Raw genomic sequence first — 24,155 nt, 5'->3', positions numbered from 1 at the left:
CCATTTGCTTCATTTGGGTCTATCCTTGGGCAGGTAAAATAGGTAATTTGCTTACTGACTCATTCAAAACCCAGCAGACTAGAATACAAGCTTCCAGAGGGTTTTGTCTGGAGTTTTAACACAGAGTCCAGGAACAATTAACTGTGATAAAATTGAGCGGAGAGCAAATTCAGAGCTTTCTTTAAAGTTGCTGCCTTGCCTAGTATCACTTTCTTCCCTATAAAAGCAGCGGTACCTGGGATTTCTCCTCAGTGACACTGGAATGCAAGCAAGACTAACTTCAATAGTGAGAAAAAATTACACGGACCCGGGCATATTCTTCATGCTGATTCATGCCCAACAGCATCTCAAGGTGATAAAATACCATGGAGACACAAGCTCCTTGTCTTAGAGAATGAACAGCACTGGCAGACTCACCCATCGCATAAAGAACAACAACAGAAGTACAGTGATTTTTCCTTTTTGCTTTTGTCTGTCTGTCTATGTATCTGTCTGTATGTCTGTCTGTTTATCCATCTATCTGTCTGTCTGTCTATCTATCTATCTATCTATCTATCTATCTATCTATCTATCTATCTATCCAATCCATCCATCAACCTATCTATATACCATCCACCTATCTGTCTGTCTGTCTGTCTGTCTATCTATCTATCTATCTATCTATCTATCTATCTATCTATCTATCTATCATTTATTGTCAACTTATTTAGGTTTTCTCTATGTAGCCTAGCCTGGACTTGAACTCATGATCCTCTTATCTCAGCTGAGTGTTGAGATTAGAAATGGACACTATGGTTTCCAGATAACTATGAGGTCATATGCAGCAATGTCTGTACTTTTCTATTTGGGTCAGACCACAGGGGCGTGAACAATTATCCTTACAGTCTTCCTTGTACAAACAGGAAACTGGAATGGCCTGATTCCTGGGGATATTCTTCTAAACCATCCTCATGACTTAACTTACTACTTACTAATAACAAAGGTAGATTTCTGTCTCCTGATTAGGTAAGGGAATGCAAGTTTGCCAAATTTATCTATGCCCTTTAGACTTTGCTACCAGTCTTCTACCTAGACATTCCCTTAAATAACTTCGTTGTTAAAGAGAATCTTTTTAGACTTGCATAAGACAAAGGCAGTGGACATCCCAGCATGGAGGACAGAGGGCCACGGGAGCTCTCATCGCTGGCTATGCTGCGGCCGACAATGATGGCTGCTAGAGGAAAGAGATTCAGCTTACTTTGTGAATACGGCATGTGATAAGTTGGGTATCAACCAGTGGAAGATCCACATTTGTGCAGATGTGGACAGCCCTAACCTGATTCGGTGAAATATGAAGAAACTTAAAAAATAAGATGTGAAGTTGGGAATGGGATGCGAAGGTAGCAACCTGGGAGTAAGTAAGTGGTGAGCAAAGAAACAGCTCAGACACCAACGACAAATGTCAGAACTTGAACAAAAACTGACCAGGAGAGGCCACAGGACCATGGACTGAACCTTCTGCTTCTGCTCCAAAGAGCTGTCTGGGCTGTGTAGACAGGGAAATTCACCAGAGCAAAGCTCACCCAGGTTACCCATGGGTCCAGCCGGAGCTGACTGAGCTCACTCACAACCAGTGTGGGTTCAACCAGGAGTCACTGTTTGTTGTTGGCACATAAGACACTCTCTGCAAGACTGAGTCCATCCCATCTCTAAGATAATTCAGGTCACCTCACCATTTCTCTCTCTAGTGTTGTCAAAGGCTAGACACTGACCTTAAAGACATAAAGAAGCATCATGTCTCTAGGAATCCATATCTAAGTTTTTCTCTGATTTCTGTGTGTACCCACATGGATTCCCAGGGAAAGTGCGCTTTAACTGACACACATACACACATAATATATTTTATATATAATAATAAATGATATACACACATGCATGTACACACACACACACACACACATATAAAATCACACAATGAACTCACATCAGAACAAATTTTTTGGTCATAGCCCATTGTGGCATTTCCTCTCTTACCAGTTATTTTTCCTTCTTTTCCTATGAGCTGTGTCCATAAGTATCATTTAAAGAAATTATTTCTGCCGAGTTTTGAAAGCCTACTTAAGGCATAATCCGTGCTGTGTGCCTTCAGTGCCTCATACACATGAGAACTCTGACTTTACGGAGACAGTTGATCCCTTCCACACACTACGCCACTCGGTTCACAATGACGTCATCCCTAGGCGAGCACTTTACCTTTATTTCCTTGGGACTGAGGTACAAGGAGGTTACATCTCTTAACTCACAACGCAATTGCCAATGAAAGCACTGGGGTCAAACACAAGATCACAATACTTGTGCTTATAAATTTAAAGCACATGAAAAAGAAAGGTCAATCCCGAGAGGGGTCATTTCGGCTCCATACCTCATACAATTCAATAATGATGTTTCCCATTAGACCTCGGCTGCTCTTAATGTTCTCCATCGCCAGGGTGAAGTAGATCCCGCGTGTGTCCGAGATGTAGAGGTTGTACGTGTCATTCTGGTTCCACTCCTGGACGGCTGCAAACACTTGGTTCTCATCTGTGCTGATGATGTGCATGTCCTAAAGAGACGGGAGACCTGTGAGAAAGTAGATCGCCACACCTTTCTCCCTGCTGGGACCTGGAGTTATTGCCATGACTGGTGAAATGGTGGAGAGACATCTTGAGTTATAGGCGATGTTAAGCAGTTCTGCGTTGGACTGAGGCTATAAATCGTGAGCATCACGATTTCTGTTCCTTGCTAAGTGACAGGAAGATGGCTGGAAGGGGCTGTAGAGGGTACCATTTCCCGTGGTTTCAAGGGATTCCTCCATGCTCGTTTTTTTATTTTTATATCCGAAAGCTAATGTTAGTGCTAACCGAGGCCCCCAGCCTTCCGGGACCCTCACACGTGCAGAGCAGCAGGCCCCATGCTCGCTTTTGAGCTCCACTTAGGTTTTAAATTCTCCAGAGCAGTGTTTTCCTCTTCCTTCAGCATCAAGTGGGTGGCATGGAGGCAAGCGGGCCTGGCTCTAGACCTCCAGCCTCACATAACCACAGGAAGCTACTGTGTGCCCAGCAGTTCTGGGTGTTATTTAGCGAAGCTGAGCGAGGGTCTGCTGCAAAGGACATGAAGTTATGCTTGAACAATAATCACGCTCAACCTGGAAACCGGTGTCCTGGTCTTACTGTCAGCACTGCACTGTGAGATGAATGACTGACAGATGCATCAATCTCCACAAATTTCATTCTTCCCCATAAGGAGTGAGAATGAAAGTACCTAATATCGAGGCGCTATTTTGCCATCCGATCTTTTTTAAATTAAAAGTTGACTAATCCTACAATAGAAATAGTATTATCTTACCATTTATCTAGAGTAAATTAAGACACACTGTAGTTCATCTAATTGCTCCAGATCACACGGACAGTGAATGGTGAAACCAGATTTTGGATATCTGAGTGTCTGACTCAACAGAAAGTGTGTTTCATTTGAATGCATAGTTTTTAGATGGGTTATTTTAAACTAGTGACCAATAAAGTAAAGAATGACAAAGATGTCAGGTTGGCCTCAATGAGAAAGTACAAGTTTAGGCTTTCAGGTGGACATGGCACCTTCAGGATCTCAGTCCTGGATACATCTATTTTCTTGGGGGTGCTCTTTACACGCTACCATAAGTTCACAGACCTTGTATTTATTTTAGTTTCTAACCTTGGTCTGTATTAGTCCTAAAATCTAATTTGATAGTTCACAACTTAAAAATAATTAAAAAAAAAACATATCACAAACATGACTAGGCACTGTGTAATGATGGTATATTCAACCCCCCACCAAGGAATATACATTTATCATGGGTATATGTTGCCTGGCTAAACGTCTGCTTAAAGTGATGGCGTTAAGATGCATAAATACAGTGTATACACCATGCAACAGGTTACAGATGGAGAACTACACTGGTGTCTGTGGAGAAATGCCCTGGCAATAGCACCATCAACAACCAAGGCCAACAACAAATTAATAACCAGGCAGGATCTAACCTCTGCTTTATTAGACCTCCCTTTCTCAGAAACCATTACAAGTGAGAAGAAGCAATGTGTCTTCAATGTCAGCACTGTAGTGTGCGTGTGTGTGTGTGTGTGTGTGTGTGTGTGCACGTGTGTGTGTGTGCCCACTACCACCTACGCCATTTTATTAAGGAATAAGTCATTTGATCTGGACAACTAGGCACAAATCAAATTTTAGACCTTTTGTTAGAGGTCATTTTTCAGGAGCTCCTAGCCTTGAACTTTCGAAGTCACCTTGACTCAGACTTAACTTGCTCCTTTGTGCTTATATATCCTGTAGAATTACAGGTTCCTGCTGAACTGATTTAAAATAGAAAGAAGTTTTACTCCTAAGATCCATGTGATGAAACCATTTGTGTAGGTAAGGAATGAATGCCCAAGAACCCAGTAGGAGGGGAACAGCAGCTGCAGGATATCCGAATTAAATTCATTTACTCTGTTAAAAGTGCAATAGAAATGCCTAGGTTTTCCCAGATGTTTTGGTCATAAAAATGAATGAGCTAAGTTATTTTAAACTAAACCAATGTAAAGTGAGTGAGGAAAAAACAGCTTAGAACACTATGGAATGGTCAGGGTTAGAGGCAGTCAGCTTTGCTGGAAGGGCATATTAGGTAAACGCTATGCTGGGGCTGTGCCAGCTGGTGAACAGGTACTCAGCCTCAGGCACAAGAAGCTAGAACGTCTCTCATGTCAAGATTCTATACTGTTCTCTTGAAAAGTGCTTAGTCAGTCTTTCAGCTGAAAAATATGACTAAGATTTCATCAAGAAACTAGCTCTCTAAACAGCATATTGCCAAGGTTATAACAACAGATGATCTACATCTCAAAATGATCTGCAGATAGATCATCATCAGTTTCTTCATTATTTTCTCATTGAAGAGACTGGAGCTTTACTGTGTCACAGAGCATGATGATTAATCTTGATGGTTAATTCCAGAACTATGTCCCCTTGCCTGGGGGATAGACTTCTTCTGCACAGGCCAGTGGAAGATTATGTTGATTAGGTTAATTAATATTAGAAGACCCATTCGCTGTGGGTGGCACCATTCCCTAGGCTGGAATCCTGGATCGTACAGGAAGCAGAAAGTAGGCTGTGCGAGCAGGGAAGAAGAGAAGAGGAGAGGAGGGGAGGGGAAGGGAGGGGAGGGGAGGGGAGGGGAGGGGAGGGACGGGATATAAAAGTGAGCTTGACGCATAGGTGGTCACTAGTAAGGACAGCTGTAAGATTTTCAAGGACATACTTAGTAAGTGGATGGGAGAAGAGAGGGCAGCTAGCAGTGGGTGGAGTAAGAGTGAACAGGAATGGGCAAACAGAGGAAGACTACAGAAAAATCCCCGAGAATGGTGGCTGCGACCCACCAGATCTGTGAAAGCTAAGGATGTCCTTGTCACTATTTTTACAATAATGTCAAGGAAACCGCTCCCTCCTGTCTTTTCCTGCTCACAGTGGGGCTAACGACTTTCTATTGCCAAGTTACTACAAACTCTGACTTCGATAAGGAAAATCTACTGCAGATTCTGGTCATACCATCTGCAAGTGTACTTCAGAAAGAACTGCCTTTGCTCTGTTTACTTTTACAAAAGGGTTCGATGTATCCCAGGTTGACTTCAAACTCACTATGTGGCCAAGGCTGGCCTGGAGCTGCAGATACTTCTGTCTCTACCTCCCAGATGTTGGGATAATAGGCATGAACCATGATGCCTGACTGAGAATTGCTTTTAATTATTTTCTTTGTTTTTTTTTTAATTTTCTATATGTTCCATTTAGTCTTTGCTATATGTGCGTGTATGTATGGTGTACATGTTTACACATTTGTGTCCACATGTGTGTAGAGACAAGAATTTAACTTCATGTATCTTCGTCTTCCATCACTCTCTACTTAGGTGCTGAGACAGGTTTTCTGCAACCCCTGAATACATAGTATAGTTAGACCAGCTTGCTTTAGGGGATCCCCTGACTCTGCCTCTCTAAATGAGAGATTATATGTGAGTGCATAAAATGGTGTTGAGGATCTGAATCTCACACTTACACGGCAAGCACTTAATCTACAAAGCCTCCCCAACCCCAAGAGCTGCTTTAAAAAATGTAAAATGAAATAAAGGACTGGGTGTACAGCAGAGCGTGCAGGCGGCATGATGGAACAACTGAAGGGGGCATTCTCTTTGAGAAAAGTGATGCTCGGATATGCTGGAAGGTCTCGTGGACGGCTGCCCTTTTGCACTGTTTGCCCAAGCTCTCCCTTGTTGCCTGTATAAACTTGAGAGTGGGCAACGTTCAAGGACAGAGGACAAGAGAAAAGTCAGTCTTCATTTTAGTCACGTCAAATTGTCAGGAATTTTTTCTTCACATTGATTAGTAGGACAACAGTTCAGGTAATCACTGACGAGACCAATTATGTGAACTGGCCTTGTTAGAGGCTGGCACCTGGGTCTTATCAAGTCTCATGGGAAGCAGTTCTTTCGAGATAAACCTTTGCCCAACACTTAAAAATGGAGGAAGATTTCTTAACTTTGGCTGTTTCCCAGAATCATGTGACTCAGGCAAAGTCTGAGGGTATCACTAGAACCCAAATACCTTTGAGGGACAAAAAAAATACTTTTCTCTTGTAGAAATGACTTTCAGATTTGCAACTTAAGAAAAAATAAGAGAACCTAAGGGACCAAAAAGGCTATGCCGGGTTCAGAGTGGCACAGTGTTAGGCAATATGGAGGCCAACGTGTCTGAGATACAACCCTACGATAACCTTAATCTGCACAGCAGGCAGGCTATGGGCATTGGTATCATCCCCTAGGTAAGAGTTCTTCCTTAGAGTTACTGAGCACTGTACATGGGACCAGCAGTGAGTTGTTCCTTAGTCCCCCACATGTCGGGGGACTAATTACTATCTCATTTGCCCATGAGGAGACCCAGGTTGAGCTGGAAGAGATATTTAGGCTTCTGCTCAAAAGTTCAACTACCTTTTTCCAGCTGCCATTGCTCTTTGCCCCTTGCACCAGGCTTTCCAATTGGAGCATAAGTGTCCTGTCTACAGGGTGAGAGTCCCAGCAACGGAACTATGGAAGCCTTGGTGCACTGCTCCTCAGTCCAATAATGCTGCTCATTATGACTGCCACTCGCCTCACCCTCTGCAAAATACTCTAAAGCCAAGGTGTGCAAGTTCTGAACAGGTGGGCTGGGAACAGAAGCATGGGGTAGGTCCTGGGATTAAAGAAAACTTTTCTATCATTTATTTTTCTTTCCTAAGGCACATAACAGCAGCTGCAGCACTGCGTGGAACAGCAACAATATGCTTGAAGTCACTCCAGTGTTTCGCACAATGGAAAGAACTAATCTCCCGGCACCCCCTCTGCCCCTAGCTCCTTAGCCCTGATTATGAAAATCTGGGCCAACACCGGCTAATAAAATGATCGATCACCATCCAGCCACATTCACAGCAGTCTCACATTAATGAGACGTCTCTCTGGATACACTTCCACGAAGAGGCTGCATGAGCGGTTTGATACGCCCCCACAATAATTCACCAAGGGGTTGCTAATCATTAATGGAGCACTCTGGGGGGAAATCAATTCAGGGCCTCATTTGTACCCCACCTGCAGCCACATGCCTAAGAGCCTGAACTGTTGCTTTCCTAAGAAGGTGAAAATTTCACAAAATATGTGTTCACACCGAGGTAAACACATCATTATGGTGGAGAGAGAGATGCTTGGAAAGTTCCTGAAACATGTACTTTAGGACAAGGTAGGGAGACGTATAGGCTTGGGCTGGTGGTGGGGAGCCACAGAATTCTCCTTTAGGAAACTCAGAGCTGAATGTCTCCCTTTCTCAGCCTCTCATACCAATTTCCTTGCTGGCTTGAGACAACTGCAGCCAAATACTGAGCAATTTCCCCACAACATCCAGTCACAGGGAGGCAAGAATGAAACCGGAAAGCAGTCTCCATGTTCCCCAAGGTTATTTAACATGGGATCTGCCATCTTCAACAGCCTTTCTGCCAAACTGCAACCAAACTTCTCAAGGCATTTTAACCTTGTTAAAGGAACCATGTTTGCTCCTCATGCAAAGTCTGCATTGTTGGGAATCTCTGCTCCAGTCTCCCTCCTCCCATTCCAGGACCCGCCCCTCAGAAAGGCTGCCAAGGGTCAGCTCCTTCTAAGGAGCTGCTCAAGACCACACTTGCAGGGTATTTAAGACCCGGTAGCTTGACCTGACACATGATTTCTCTCCTGCCTTTCTGGAGTGACCCAGGAGTTGCTTTGTTCTGTTTACTAAATCTAGTCTTATTAAATTGGTTTGATCTGGCTTATTGCATAAGTGGAGGAACCCAATAACCGAGGATCTAATACTTATCATACATGTATAGTTGATCTTTCCTATTCCCAGCTTCCAGAGAATAAAGTGCGGTTAACTCCATACATTTGCCAAAGAATACAACCTGCCATTTCTACCTGTGATCCCTAAAGAATTTGGCAGGAGGTTTATAGATGATTTTAACTATACAGGAAGAATGTACATAGGTTATATGAAAATTCTATGCCATGCAAGCTATCGAAGAGACCTAGTCATCTATAGATTTTGATATCTGTAGGTGTCATGGTACCAATACCTCTGAGAGAATAAGACACGATTGTATTACCTATCAGCCTGGTACTTCCAACCTAGCCTTGCTTATAGGCTGAATTTCATAGTTTTTTTTTATATTATCTTAAATAACTTTCTCTAGGAAGTTGTCCTTATTCATATTCAGTTATCTGCACCTTTCATACAAAAACATGGTCTGTAGACTTCTGGGATACTCCCTCCACTCACGTTGGCTGTCTTAATGCCGCTTGTCTACCACACTACAAGCTCTAGCCGGCCAGAAATGTTTGCATTGTTTTCACTAATCCATAGTTAGTTCAGGTTTTTACATGCTTTAAAATATTTTATTAAATTTATACTTATTTGATTTTGGCAGGCAATGAATGTTTGTTGCCATATTTACTATTCAAGCCCTAGTTCAATGTTTTTCAGAAACGTTTTTAAATATTTTATTAAATTTATACTTATTTGATTTTTATCGCTTATGAATATTTTGATATTTATAAAACGTGCCAGGTTCAAGGCATTGAGTGCGTGGAGAAAACATCTAGTGAAGCTACATCACGATTTTAACCCGTTAATGTTATACCCAGTTTTCTCTATGACTGACACAAACAGCACAGGTTTGTACCAATCCTGCTTCTGAGCACGTGCAAGTCATTTCTGGTTTTGAAGAGTCCTTCTTCCTCCTGGGTGTGACTTAGCTTGGTAGTTCACTGGCCTACCTATTCCGTCCTTTAAACTGAAAGACCATGGAGAGGCTTCTAATCAAAGTATTTCTAACCACCTCCTGTCCATCTGTTACCAACTGACATTTTGCCCAGGGTCAAATCATATAAGCCAGACTGTACCTATTTTGACTGAGAGGAAGGGAATCAGTGTTTCCCAGGGATGATCCCTGTATCTATACAAACAAAATAATGGACACAACAGGTTGTACTTATAAAAATTTGCACTCACATACATGTATACACTCATATAACAAATATAACCAAAGAAAAGGAGGGTATCAATTTGAGAGTTTGGGGTACGAGAGGAGTTCAGGGAGGGTATCTGGTAGGAGCAGGGGGAGGGGAATGAATGAAAGGTATATGATGAAATGTTATTTCAATTAAAAACATAAAAAATTAATAATTATGGAAAATAGTAAAAAATAGAGAGACTGAGTTTTATAATTTAAATTCTCCATCAATAAGAAGATTTTTAACCAATTCAATGTTAAGCATAGACTGTCCACTTAAATGGAAGAAAAGATGAGTAAATGGAAAAAAGAAAGAATAGGTGAAAACAGAATGGAATGAACACATCCATACATGAATAACTGAAAATAAAATACCATAATCATCCCACCTCTGTGCTCAGGTAGTCTTTTACAATGTTTCTTAGCCTCATCTCAGAGGCTGATGTCTTTTTGACATATGGTGTGGTAAGTGTACAACTCGAGACAGCGTCCCTGCTGCCCCATTAAATTATATAATCACATTCTGGCTATGTTTATCATGAACTTACAAACTCCATCTTTACCTAGGAGTTCACAAGAAATGGGATGCACAGAATAAGCTTTATAATCGATAGAAGATGTGAAATGTCACCACTTGATATCATTGTTCCAGTTATTCAGGCCATTTTATCTTCGTAGTGACAGAGTGGGGTGGAAGCATAGGTGCAGTGTTCATAGCCACCCTTCAAATGTATCAAGAATGCCACCAGACTTCTCTGTGTACTTTCAGGGGCCACATGCAGCGGCTGTGCTCCTGCCTAGCAAACTTACCTTCTGGTTGTCAATAACACTGCTAAAGGAAGGAGAACCCTCTGAACAGATTTGATTTCAAAGCCAGTATTCCTATCTCTCCCATTCCTGGCAAAGAGCCCATGACCATATCACATGCTTGAGTTACAGGAAATCAAACCCATGCCTGGCATGCTGCCAAGAAAGGAGTAACCTCTCAGGTTCAGCACCATTAACAATGACCAGAATCCTTCAGAAGTGCTCCAGACTAAATGCCAATGACTTCCTGCCTCCCATGGAGGCAGTCTCTCCATCCCTGGCATTGTCAGGCAAGACTCTAGAGAGCAGGTGCTGCATGCAATACCTTTGGCAAGGAGTACTTGGGCAGCTTTATCTGGGCAAAGGCTTCTCTTCGATAGGACACGTAGTAGCTGGCTCTTCCACCTATTGTTACCTGGATTGTGGGGGAAACAAAAAGAAATCAGATGGTGCCACAAGTTGGAAAATATTGTTCTGTGCATAAGCAACCACAATAGGCTCAAAATTACCTTTTCAACTATGTCTGGTGCTAGTTTTGAGTCTCTGATGCCTTGAGTATTTTCACATCATAGTGTTGAGACAATAAATTCACAATTATAATTCCCATTTTCCTAAATCTCTAAGTAAGAACATAGGTTGATATGGGATTTGGCCACTGTGCTTTGCAGATAAAACACACCTAATACATATTTTCAACTGAAAACTGAAACTCCAAGCATTGTTACATTCATGATCTATTTGTCCAGTATTTGTTCTTTTTGTTAATTTATTAATACATTGCAACCACAGCACCAGGATCACAAGCATTTTTCAGAATCTAAATGATTAGCGTGACTCAGAGCACCATTATTGTGAAACTTAATTTCACTTCTTCCTTGGCCACACTTTTCCATTTATATTCATGAATCCATGCCTTGAACAGATGCTTATTGATCCTTCCCATGTGCAAGCTGATTAAAGGCATAAAAGGTGGGAGGAAAAGTCCAGGCATGGAATTCATAAACCTCTGCTAGTTCAGAGATAGGAGGACAGAAATGATCTCTGCCACCTCACTTGGCAAAGGATAGATACTTCAGTAGATGACACAGTACCACTCCAAGAAATTGTCCCCAGGCCCATTTTTGTGGAAAAGTCCTTCAATGGGCCCAGATCTGTGGAGGGCTGCTCTTGGTCCAATTATCCTAACTCCAGGGAAATTAATATTCACAGAGGAAGACAACATGGCCTGTTCAGAGAAAATAGCAGGAGAACAAAAGTGGCCAGACTGCTGCAGAGGCAATTACGGCTGGCACATGCTCGCTTCTCACCAAAGCCCAAGTCCATGCTGGAGACCAGCCAGTCCCCTCACTCCTGCCCATAGCTGGCAGCCATCCCCAGAAACTGCTGGGAGCAGAGGGGTGGAACATCTCTATTGAAAGCCCCCATCACTCTTCACTCTAAGACATGACCTCTCCCATGGCTCCCTTCCTTTTCTTCACAGATGGAAGACCCCAAAGTGGGTTCCCCATGCTGCCAGGTAGAGTGGATGTTAGAGTCAGCAAAGAGCAGAACCTGAGAAAAAGCCTGATTCAAGGTTCAGGCTATAAATGATGATGATAGATCTGTCTTCTCCTTCATGTTTAGGGTTATCCTAAGACTCTACTTTCTAATGAGATTTGTTTTTCTTTTTAATTCTAGGACTTTTATTTTGCTAAAACACTTGTAATGAATTGGCTTAGAAGTGGGTGTTGACGTAATGAGATTGATGGCCTATGGGAAACCCCTTCTTTATAAAATAATCGTTAAGTTCATAGAATCAGATTAAGTTGTAACTCTTGGGTCTGGACCCATAGACACCCTTAGACCTTTCAAGACCCTGTGCATTTGTTTCTTTGATTTGGTTCTATTTTAATTATAAAATCAACACATATAAGCATACCTGCTAGTCAAAAAGCATAGATCAATACTTTTGAGTTTTAGCATGCTTCAGAATCACCTGGATAGCTTATTAAAATTTAGACTGCTGGGCCCCATGTTTGATCCACTCGAGTTTGGCTGAAGTCAACAAATTGTCTTTTCTAATAAGTTTCTTAGAGCTATTGCCATCGGGAAGCCACACTTTGAACATGAGAGAACTAGATCTTTAACAGAAATTTGCATACACCTCTGTATGCCTCACCTGAACTTCTTGACTGCTATTATTCATAGTGGTGATAATTTTTAATTGATATGAAATTCCTATAATTAAACCTCTTTAAATTACACAGTTTAATACCACTTAATTCATTCACAGCATTATCCAGTTTTCACCTCTATTTTGTCCTAAAGTATTTTGTCACCATCCAAAGGAGATTGCATATATAGGGTAACATTTAATCACTTTAAATACATGCTGAGCTTAAAATATAGTTCTCTATAGAACCTCACCGAATCTGTCCTTTAGCATAGATTGCCTCACACACAAGCTCACACACAACCTGGAACATTCATGCTTTAATAATAAGTACAGATTATGGTATATATGGACCGTGGAATGCTTCAACATATTAGAGGGCACAGAAGACCATTTGCCCAAGAGTTCCCCAAGTACTTACACTACCATAGGATCATAGAATCACACACAGATATTAAGATGCCTCCCTCCACTTAACCTGACTGTGTACCTCTTGGCTCAGACCTAAGTTCAGAACTCAAGAGTGCATGGAAAAGTCTTAGATGCCACCAGTTTACTGTGGCCCTGGCTATCAGCTTCTGAACTTTACCTCTTCCTTTTCTGTGGGGCTTTTGGCATTTATTCTTGAGGAATACATATTCCTCTAAGTGTCCTTTCATGTCTTACAGCATGGTTGTGGTCTTCTTCCTTCCTCAACAACACAAGTGCTACAGATTTAATGTTTGTATTTCTTCTAAATTGTATGCTGAAGTTTAATGCCCAATGCAATAACCATAACAGATAGGGTCTTTTAGAAGGCAATGTGGTGTGGGACAAGGGTCTGTATTCTGTCAATTATATTTTAAATAAATGCTGATTGGCCAGTAGCCAGGCTGGAAGTTTAGGTGGGGCAACCAGACAGGAAGTAGAGGTGGGTCAAAGAGAACAGGAGAATTCTGGGGAAAGGATTCTGCTTTCTTCAGTCCTGACCCAACCACAGAAGAAGCAAGATGTGACTACCTCACTGAATAAGGTCCTGAGCCACATGGCTATCATAGACAAGAATAATGGACTAATATAAGTTATAAGAGCTAATAAGAAGCCTGAAAAATGGGCCAAACACTTTATAACTAATGTAGACCTCTCTGTGATTTCTTTGGGACTTAACGATTGTGGGAACTGGGCAGAACAGAAACCTCAGACAACAGCAATGAAATTCTGAACACTTGACCCAATGAAGTGGACATCAGAGTATTAAAAAAACAATTACAGGCAACTACCTTTAGCCTTTCTCACCCATCTGTCCCTCTGCCATGCAAGAGCACAGTAGACAAGAAAATCACAGGCAGAAAAAAATGTCCTTATAGACAACAAACCTAGCCCTTCGTTGCTCTTAGTTTGTCAGCTCTTAGGAACAAGAATTATACTTTTGATGTTTATAAGTCACCCAGTTTAAGATATTTTATCATGACAGCAGAAATAGTCTGATAAATAAATTGCCATGGAAAATGACTTGTTGCTAAAATACAAGAAGGTGCCATAGAAGTAGAGTGGCGGATAGAGGCTGCAGTAGCACCAAAATGGAGGCTAGGAACAAAGCATATATTGCAATGCACAGAGCTTTAAGATGAAGGGTCAGGAGAGCTTTGGAGACATCATTAGTCTTAGAGATGGGTGGAGTGGTGTGATCAGAATCCTGCGGGAATGTGGACAGAGAATGGGATGCTGATGAGATTTCAGATGAAAACCGGAGTAGTGTGTTAGATACTGAAGGACAGGCTACCTTCAAAGAACTGACCTGAAGTGGGTCTATGTCCGAATATTTGTGGGCGGCAGAATTTCAATGTATGGACTTAGAATGTTTGGTGGGAGAAACATTCAAGCAAAGTTAACTTTGACATATCCTTCAAGACAGCTTAGAGTAAATTGTGAGATGAGAAAATTAATTCGGGATAAAGTTTATATTCCAAAGGGAAGTGGTACTTTAGAGATTTGGAAAATTTGGATCTTGCCCATGTAAACAGATAAAAGACAGGCTTGGGTGAGAAAGCCAAAGGAATGATCAAGGAAACATTTTATAAGGACATTAGTATGAACAGAAGGAAGCCAGATGGCATTCATTAAGGGGATGGAAGAGTAGTCCCTGAGGCACTTGGGAGACTTCCAAAGCTCCTAGTCCCGTTATAGGCCGAGAATCAGGGGTTTAAGGACAGAATGGTTAGAAGGCCTTGGAACTCACTACCCAGCATCACCTGAGCCTGTTTCCAGATTTGACCACAGAACTTTCTCGATAGCCCTGTTAAGCCTCACGTGTGGCCCAGGTCACATCTTTGGAAAGCCTAAGGAATAAATTTTGAGGACATTCCTGGGGCACTAACTTTTCAAACCCACAGAGTTCAAGGGCTACAGAAGTGTAACTGCTTCTACTAAGTTTCAAAGGATGCCTTGAAAAGCCCTAGGTACCAGGGAAGGGGTGCGGCAGGCTAGGACTTCATCTGCATCCCTACAAGGACAGGAATGGTACTAGGTGCCAGGGAAGGGAAGCAGCAGGCATGGGGCTTCATCTGCATTCCTTTGAGGACAGGAATGTCAGGACTGTGGCCAGTATCCAGAGGGCTCCACTTGGAAAATTCCCAATCAAGCCATTGGGATGAGATTCTCTACAAGGCATGGACCACCAATGTGGAACTACTACGTGTCAGAAAGCTACAGTGAGTCCAAGCCAATCCATGAGTGTCACAATGTGGGCTATACCCCAAAAAATCTATGAGGGCTCAACCCCTACCTCAGTCTGCCTAGAAAACAGGACAAACAAAAATCATTCTCAATCATCAGAATTAAAGTAGTTGGATTTGTTGAGTTTGGACTTACTTGGAATCCGACAAGATTTCGTTTCTTTTTTATTTTATTTTTTTAAAGCAATCTTTTCTCATTTTACATACAAATCCTAATTCCCACTCCCTTCCCTCCTCCCAGTCCCCCCACCTTTTGAACATGACAACAAACAAGAATTGGGCAGGGAATACAGGAATTGACTAGTACTGACTAACTGTTTAAATTCTCTCCAAGATTTCACATTGAAATCTGATCAGCAAATGCAACAGAATCAAGAGGTGGGGCCTTTCAGGACATGACTAAGTAACAGGGACTCTTCCCTCATGGAGATATGAAACATTGCAGTATCTCCTTCCTTGGCTGCTCCATTCTGCCTGATGAGGACAAAGTTGAAGGCACCACTTCGAAACCAAGAAATAAGCCCCCTTCCAGCAACCAATCAGCCAATCAGTGCCTCAAACTTGAACTCTGAAGCCCCCCTGACCAGGGAAAAACAGACCTCTCTTGTTTATAAATTATTCAGACTTGGTGTTTTCCTGTAGTGGCAGAAATGATTGACACCCACACAGCGATCTCCAGGACGACAATGGATGTATGATAATAACAATGACGCAACTAAAATTTATCCAGCACCCCAACCACGCTCCAGAAGGCGCCTAGCTCTTTGATAAAGTATCTAGCTATTCCTCGTGGCAGCACTCCAAAAGGTATGAGATGCCGAATGGCTTGCCCAGGACAAGACAAAACTGAACCTCTGAAAGCTGAGTTCTGAAGCTGTGTGCCCGTTCTCCTCCCAGTGGCCGAGAGACTCTTCCCTCCCTTAATCATCTCGTAATAACACAAGGCATCCCTTGGATTCTTACATCTTTTTAAATGATACTTGTTTGCAAAGCTTTGCAGTTGGCTTGTGTGTGTGTGTGCTTCTCTGCATTCCTAGACAGCCTGTTATGACACTGACGGGACATTTTGAAAACCATGTCTTCCTAGAGGAGGAGCGCTAACACAAACAAGAGCAGTATCAGTCTCTGTTTAGTCAGTGTTCGGAAATGGAAGATGCCGCTGTGCACGGTTTACCTCATTTGATTTCCCATACCCTTCCTTTCCAGGTCAGGAGCCTGACTTGGAGAGGCTCAGCCAAGGACTCAGCATCGCACAGTGCTTCACTGTTGCAGCCAGAAAGGGATCACTGGCTTTCTAACTCCTGCCTCTGCTCAAACCCTGGCCCAGGAACAAGCGGGAAATTAAAACTAACAACTGAATGATGGGTTTGTGGGATTAATCTCCGCATCCACAGAGACTGTGGGTCTGGTAGTCTCCACTGTTCTGTGACTACAGGCGAGCACTCAAAATCTCTCTCCACTCCTGTCCAGTCCTGGATGGCCAATGGCTTATTTCCAGACAGAATCTTAAGTAGCACATCCACAGGAGATCTCCAGAGTGCTAGGGAGACACCCAACTGATGCATTTGCTGTCTCTCCATTATTATTTGTGTGACTCTCTGGCAACCACACAGGAAGGAATAAAGTTTAGTGACTATTAATCTATTTTGATGAACTTTTCTCTTCCTTACAAGCAAATTTCCTAGCACTGTAAATCCCAGAGATTATTACTACTCTCCCTTTCAGTGACACCTTTTATTTTACATTTGATGAATGTCATCCAATTATTTGCTCTGGGCCCATTCGTCATGCTAAACACAGAATTAGCTGGGTCTTTTCCTTACTAATGACTGGCTCGTTAATCTGATTTTCTGGATTTCCATTATACAGGTTTAATTGGGCTCCTAGCCAGTGAAAATGATTCCTTTGGATAAATGCACTGGTCATTAAATAAATCTGTCCCTTTTGACACTCCCCATTCTTGCTGTGGCCAAGTTTAAAACCTGACGCAGCCTTAATTATTTATGTTGATTCATCCTGTCTCTGAATGACAGTTTTTCCTAGTGAACAGAGGAAAATCTTTTCACTAAACATGAAATCAAACCCAGCGAGTTACTTCCTGTCCCTCTGCAGGAATTCAGCAATTGAACCTCTTTCTGAGTAGACATGAGTCAACCTGTAGAGTTTGGACTTAAAAGCAGATATTGAAAATAAGAGAAGGACAGAAACAAATATTTTTGAGCACCTATGTTATTATTATGAGTGCTTAACTTTCATATTATATAATATCCATGTAATAATTGTTAATGTTACTAATTTTAATAATACCACTATTATTAGATATTAGGTGGAGAGATTAATAGCAGATAACATTATTGAGCACTTGTATCAAGTACTGTTCATATGCACATACCAACCTTCTATTTTATGTTCAGGAGGAAAACTGAGATAAAATAAAGTTATACAAAGTACTCAAAAATAAACAGCAAGTGAATGGTGACCCTGGAATTGAAACCTGGTATTTACTGTTTTTAAAGCTAAGGCCAGCCCTTGCATTGAATGAGGCTCCCAAACTTCTCAGTGGAGAGGGACAGGTCCTGTATCATTCAATTTGCAATTTCCCAAACAGGATATCCTCCAACACAGCAGATCTTTCTGAGTGGCGGTCTTGTCAATTTCCCATCCCTGAAAATCAATGCTCCATTGTTGACCAGGAGTGAATGGGGCTGCTCTCAGAATGTGTGGATAAGGGGGACCACAATGGAAATAAAATTGGCTTATACAAGGACTGTTGCCTTCATAGAAAATGACATTTAAAAGCTTTTCCAGTTAGGAGACTGATTTGGGTCCAGTACAATTTGAGTAATACTGACCAAGAAAAATGTCTGTACTTATAGGTATATCAGCTGCCCATCACATGACTCAAGCACTGTTTCTTCCTCCTTAAAGAAGGGAAGAGGATACTTGAACCCTTATAATGCACAATTACCTTTTGAAAATTCTTTTGCTCATTAATTCAGATTATTTCAAGTAACTCTAAATAGTTTTAACTCTCTTCCCCCTAAAGAATTCTCTTCAAAGAAGACTCTTTTTTTTTCTTTTTATAAAAGGAACACTCCTCCATGGCTGGCAGGACTGCAAACTGGTAGAGCTGTTTTGGAAATCCATATGCCAATTTCTCAGAAAATTAGGAAACAACTTACCTCAAGACTTAGCAATACCACTTTGGGGTATACACCCAAAGGATGCCCAACCATACCACAAAAACATGTGTTCAACTATATTTATAGCAGCATTACTTGTCATAGCCCAAACCTAGAAACAACCTACATGCCCCTCGACTGAAGAATGGATAAAGAAGGTATTGTACATTTTCACATTTGTGCTGGAGGACTACACAGCACAAAAAATAATGGTATCTTGAAATTTGCTGGCAAATGGATGGATCTAGAAAACATCATATTGAGAGAGGTAATCCAGACCCAGAAAGACAAATATAATGTGTACTCACTCATAAGTGGCATAAAACAAAGAAAAAAAACCTACAATCCACAATCCCAGAGAACCTAGACAACAGAGAAGATCCTAAGAGAAATACATGGATCTAATCGACATGGGAAATAGAAAAAGACAGGATCTCTGAGTAAATTGGGAGCATGGGGACAATGGGAGAGAGTAGAGGGGATGGGGGAGGAAGGGAGGGGAGCAGAGAAAAATATATGTTCAATAAAAACAATAAAATAAATAAAATAAAAATAAATTTAAAAAAGAACAAAGAAATAGATTTATGAACACTGGACCATAAGAGTCAACATGATGCCTGTACTCCCAGCTGCTTACGAATCTGAGACACCGCAATCACTATTTGGTCTTAGAGTTCAAGTCAACTCTCATGGCAGCTTTTTCATCAAAGATGAAATTCCTCAACTAACTTGAGGTCATTTCCCAAAGCTACTTTGCTAAGACCCCTCCCTACCTCTCTATCTCAATGATGCAGCATGAGGAACAACACAGCATCCTATCAGCAAGTCATCTCCTGTCCCAGACTGTCTGGCTTGGAATTTAGTGTTGGTCTAACTGGTGTTTGCTGATTTTACAGCCTAGAGGTCCTGTAGTACTAATGTAATACCTAGTTTTATATCTATGTGTCTAGAAAGCATGACCCGATTATCTAACACTATATCTTATGCTAGGGCTGTACCTCCTTCAAAACAGATTGGCACATAAAATCTTTTATCGGTATCAAACATAACAGTCCCAAAATAGCTTCAACAAGAATAGATTTGTGATAAAAGCTGACACTGAAGCCAATATTTCTTTTTCTTTCATAATTCTTGTCTGTAGAGATGGAAGGGGATGGAGGGGAGAGGAGTAATTAACTTGCCAGTAAACTCCTTTGTCAAAAACTACTGATGAAGGAACTCCCACAACTACCAGCGAGATAGCCAACTTCACTGCTTACCAGAACCATCAGCAAACCACCAACCTACTTCATTGCTTACCAGAACCATCAGCAAACCACAAACCTACTTCACTGCTTACCAGGAATGCCAGCAGGGCAGAGAACAATGATGAGTCAGAAAATCATGGGACAATGACCTTTTGTCTAGGACACAATGGCTGGCACAACCGATAGGCTTAACTCTGACCATCCATGTTTTGTCAGATAGAACAAAAGGACTCAGTTTCCACTTCCGTTTGCCTACAAAGGGGGTCCTTTTCCCATTTTTTAAAAGAATGGAGCACATTAGTTGTTACCCTAGAAATGGATCTGAATCTGGCTGCTCCCCCTTGCTGATTTAATAACTTTGAGAAAGTAATTTAGATTTCCTCTCCTGAAAAAATAAAGATATAACTACTACTCCTGAAGATACAGCATGGGAATAAATTCATCTTCACGGCACACACAGAGGGAACTGCTTGCTGCATATTACTTGTTCAGGAAGAATTGCAGATAAAGATGCCTGTGGCCACAGAACACCTGGGAGCCCTCCTGGAGACTGGCTCGCTGGTACTTATAGACAGCCAGCTGATCACATTGGGCAAGGGTGGAGCTCAGGAATTCCTCTCCTTACCCTCAACCAGAATGACTTTCCAGAAGGACCACAAATAGAGACCACAAAGCTTAAATGAGCTAAAGATTGCCATTAATGAAACTAAGTTTGATATTTATGTTTTACTTTCATGAGTCGAAGAAAAAGAAGGGGTACCATTCTGACTCCTGAGACAAACAGAAGCTTGCTGTTTCCCTCGCCACTTCAGTTTGTGTGTATGTGTATGATAGGCTGGTGAAAAGGAAGAAGAAATAAATGCAGAAGTAATGACAGAATATGGATTTGAACCAAGGAGTCTAATATCTGTGAGTACTTCTGAGTAATGAAACAGTATCTGAAAAAATAGTCATTTTCAGAATTGTGCATAAGGATGACAATGTTTCCCCCCCTCCCCACTTTCCACATGGAGTCTGAAATGAAGGACAGACATGTTAAAGCTTGCTATCAAAACACCTCCTTCCTTCCAACTTCCTTCCAATTGTCAAGAAGGAATTGTCCCTTGTACCATGGACTCAAAATGCTTTTGTAAAACATGGAACAAAGCGTGTGTTAGAAATTCCATTTAAAAGGTCTGGCATGTACAGTCTTAACATTATTTTTTGAAAGCTTTCTAGTTAGCTTGATCAACCACGTTCATGTAATCTAATTTCTTTTTATATAATCAGTATTATGAAGTTAATTATTTGAGTAAAGCCTCCCCAAAGTAGACAGTAGCCCCTGTTGCTTCACCAGTCTTCCTGAACTACAGGATTGAAAGTGAACAGATGAGACAGAATGCAGCACGAAGACACTGGCATCTTTTGCCTTATTTCCAACTCAGTACCAACCTCTTGTAATTTGGGGGTTACTTTTCTATAAGAAAGAAACTAACAATATTTTCCCATTCCAGATTCCTGTGAATAAATGAGATAAGATAATAAAATGATTTTTATTCATGTAAAGGACCCTGGAAAGAAAGATTAGGTTGTACCAATCGCAATTGGGAGGAAGAACAGGATAATCCCTCACTGATAAATCCAGGGGAAGATGTAGATATGCCCATGCTGACACTGCAAGGGGCTGCATCTGTCAGTTCTACACGGAGACCAAGCGCCCAAGGGCAACACGAGTATGAGGAAGAGAAACAGGAAAGAGATAAGCAGCACCATCTGACACAAGTCTCTGCAGCCACATGGGATGACTTGCAGGTGTGCACAGCTGCTGGGGAAATAATTAATTCTACTGATATTTTCAAAGTAGTTTGCACATCTTGAAAGGATAAGGAAAACAGGAGTATGAATTTTCTAGCGATGAGGTTCATGAGGACCTGGGATTTCCAGGTGGTTTCGAGCTGTGTGTGAACTGGAAGGTATAACAATGATCCTTTGCCAGTGTGGCACTTGCATGCCTCATGAGTGAATTTCAGGACAGCAGGGGATGGACTGAAACCATCTGCCAAGTGGTTTCCTACACAACGCTTCTACAAGGGGCCATGAATCTTAAAGAAAAGCCAACTGCTACTTCTAAGACTTCCCCCTTGCGATCTCTCTATTAGCTTTCTCTCGTGCCCGTCAACATGGGCATCATTGCTCTCTGGCGTTACACACATTGACTGTTCCCAAGAACAATTTAACTTGTGGAGGAGGCACCATGAAGTTCTTGCCTATTAATGAGTTGAATAACCTACAGAAATTGGACAGTCCCAAAGTTGCAGAGTTCAAATTTAAATGTAGGTTATTAAATCCTGACAAGGTCAGTTATACTACATAGTCTGCAATAAGGCTAAATTGTCTACTCGGAAGCCTCGCCAAAGAATGGATAGTTTAGGGCAAACCATCTGGAACCACGCCTAGAACCAGCCAATTTCAGGGAGGCCTGTCCTGCTCCTCTCCAATTTCCCAACCCATTCATCATCATTTTTCTTCTCAATTCCAGGCTCTTTTCTGATAGTCTTCTTATAGCACTCACTGGTTGTTGCCATGAACAGTAGGAAGTTGGAAGTTGGCCCATTTGCTGAACCACATTGATTGTGAGGATAGATAATGTGTCTCTTGCCAAACTGCACCCATGCCACAGCATCTGGAATCTTTACAGTGCTCCACGCTTCTAGTTTTTCTTTTTGGTATTTTCCGTTACTCTTTGATAATCTCCTACACTATATTATGATTATAATCTTTCCTCTTCACTGACTCTCCCAAGATCCTCTCTCACATCCCTCCAGTCCACACACACACAGAGAGAGAGAGGGAGAGAGAGAGAGAGAGAGAGAGAGAGAGAGAGAGAGAGAGAGAGAGAGAGACAGAGAGACAGAGACAGACAGACAGACAGACACACACACACACACCATCACCATCACCATCACCACCATCACTGAGTCCGATTTTATTACACTGATTCTCATTTGATCTGAATATAGCCCAGGAGGTTTAATGATATCATTTTATAATTAAAGGGCCCAAAGTCCAAACAGACTACTTTAGTACACTTTGTTGCTTAAAGTGGGACTCAAAGAAAATACCCAGGCTTTTCCCACTTTTCTACACTTCTAAAATCTGTGTTTCCTTAATTAGAATTAAAAAGAAAAAATACAGAGGAGAGATAATTGCATGGATCATTATACAACTAGACAGCAACTCTACATCAAATATTCCTTTGCATGTGTGATAGCAATTCAACATGAAACTCAGGAGCTGTAAGAACGTTCACTTCATGTGGGAAACACAGCAGCAGATGACATGGCGTTCTTAGCCACCCAGTACTGAATCCACATATTAATGAAGGCTGCGGCCACACTGACTCTGTCATCATGCTGGAAGGCTGCATGATGGACATTGGCCATGGCTTCACTACATGTTACATGCAACATTTACAAACAGGAAAGTGCATATTCAGCACATCTGTGCTCAGACTGGGCCAAGTACTGTCACGAGGCAGTAATACCACAGAATCTATCAACCCTTTGGGAAGCCAGAATGATGCATAAAGTGTACCAATAGCAATGCAGGAGCATTGACAATGCCGTGCCTGCTACGCCTGGGCAGCACAAAAGCTAGTTCCTGTAATATTCCCGCCACAGAACATCCATGGTAGACTGAACCTCGTCTAATGTCACTTTCTACAATTAGAATGGATTAGTGTGTATTCAAGTGGGCACCAAGCTCTACCAACTATATTTGCAGATGGAACAAGAAAACATAAGACAGCAAAATCACAAATCTAGCAGAGGGCTAACCTGAATTTAAATACATACTTGCTTGACTCTAAGATGCTGTGGGTATAGCCACCATTCTAAATCATCCTCCACAGTGTGACACACGTAAGTGTGTGCCTTCTCTCTTCACACACACACACACACACACACACACAGAGAGAGAGAGAGAGAGAGAGAGAGTATCATATGCAATATATAAACTTGTGTGATTTACAATCTTACAGGCTTAGAAGAGTTGATTCCTAATAATAAAGGACACTTTGCTTGCTGAATGAGATGATGAAATAAGACACAGAGATGAGAGAAGCCAGGCGAGCAGAACTAATCTACGTGGCAAATGGAGAGATGGGTGAAAGAAAAAGTTGGGGAGATGATAGAGCTTGAAGAGAGAAAAGAAGGAGAAGAGGTGGTCACCGGAAAATCTGGAGAGGTATGGGAAGGGAGATTTAGGGAGGTGGTGAATCACTTGTTGATTTGAAATGATAGAAACAGCACCTATACGCAGATTGTATTTGGTATACTGTGTGTATCACACTACTGTGTTGGAAAAATTCATTGTAGCTCATGGTTTCAGAGGGTTTAGTTCTTTATCGCTTGGTTCTGTACTTCTGGGCCTATAGGTGGGAAAGAATATAATGATGTCATAAAAATATGACAG

General features: G+C 41.7%; 1 protein-coding gene across 1 annotated transcript in view; it reads right to left on the bottom strand.

The window, feature by feature from the left end:
* Sorcs3 (sortilin related VPS10 domain containing receptor 3) overlaps window positions 1-24,155 on the bottom strand; it is a 628,415-nt gene that overhangs the window by 103,686 nt on the left and 500,574 nt on the right. The window contains exons 8-9 of the mRNA XM_038331480.1: window positions 10,734-10,823; window positions 2,402-2,581 (exon numbers count right to left, since the gene is read on the bottom strand). Coding sequence (XP_038187408.1) covers window positions 2,402-2,581; window positions 10,734-10,823 — 270 coding nt within the window. The remainder of the gene's footprint in view (window positions 1-2,401; window positions 2,582-10,733; window positions 10,824-24,155) is intronic.

Source organism: Arvicola amphibius, chromosome 1, assembly GCF_903992535.2.
Source record: "Arvicola amphibius chromosome 1, mArvAmp1.2, whole genome shotgun sequence".
Taxonomy (NCBI): Eukaryota; Metazoa; Chordata; class Mammalia; order Rodentia; family Cricetidae; genus Arvicola; species Arvicola amphibius.
The sequence above is the reverse complement of the archived record's forward strand: the minus strand, read 5'-3'. Positions and strand labels throughout refer to the sequence as shown.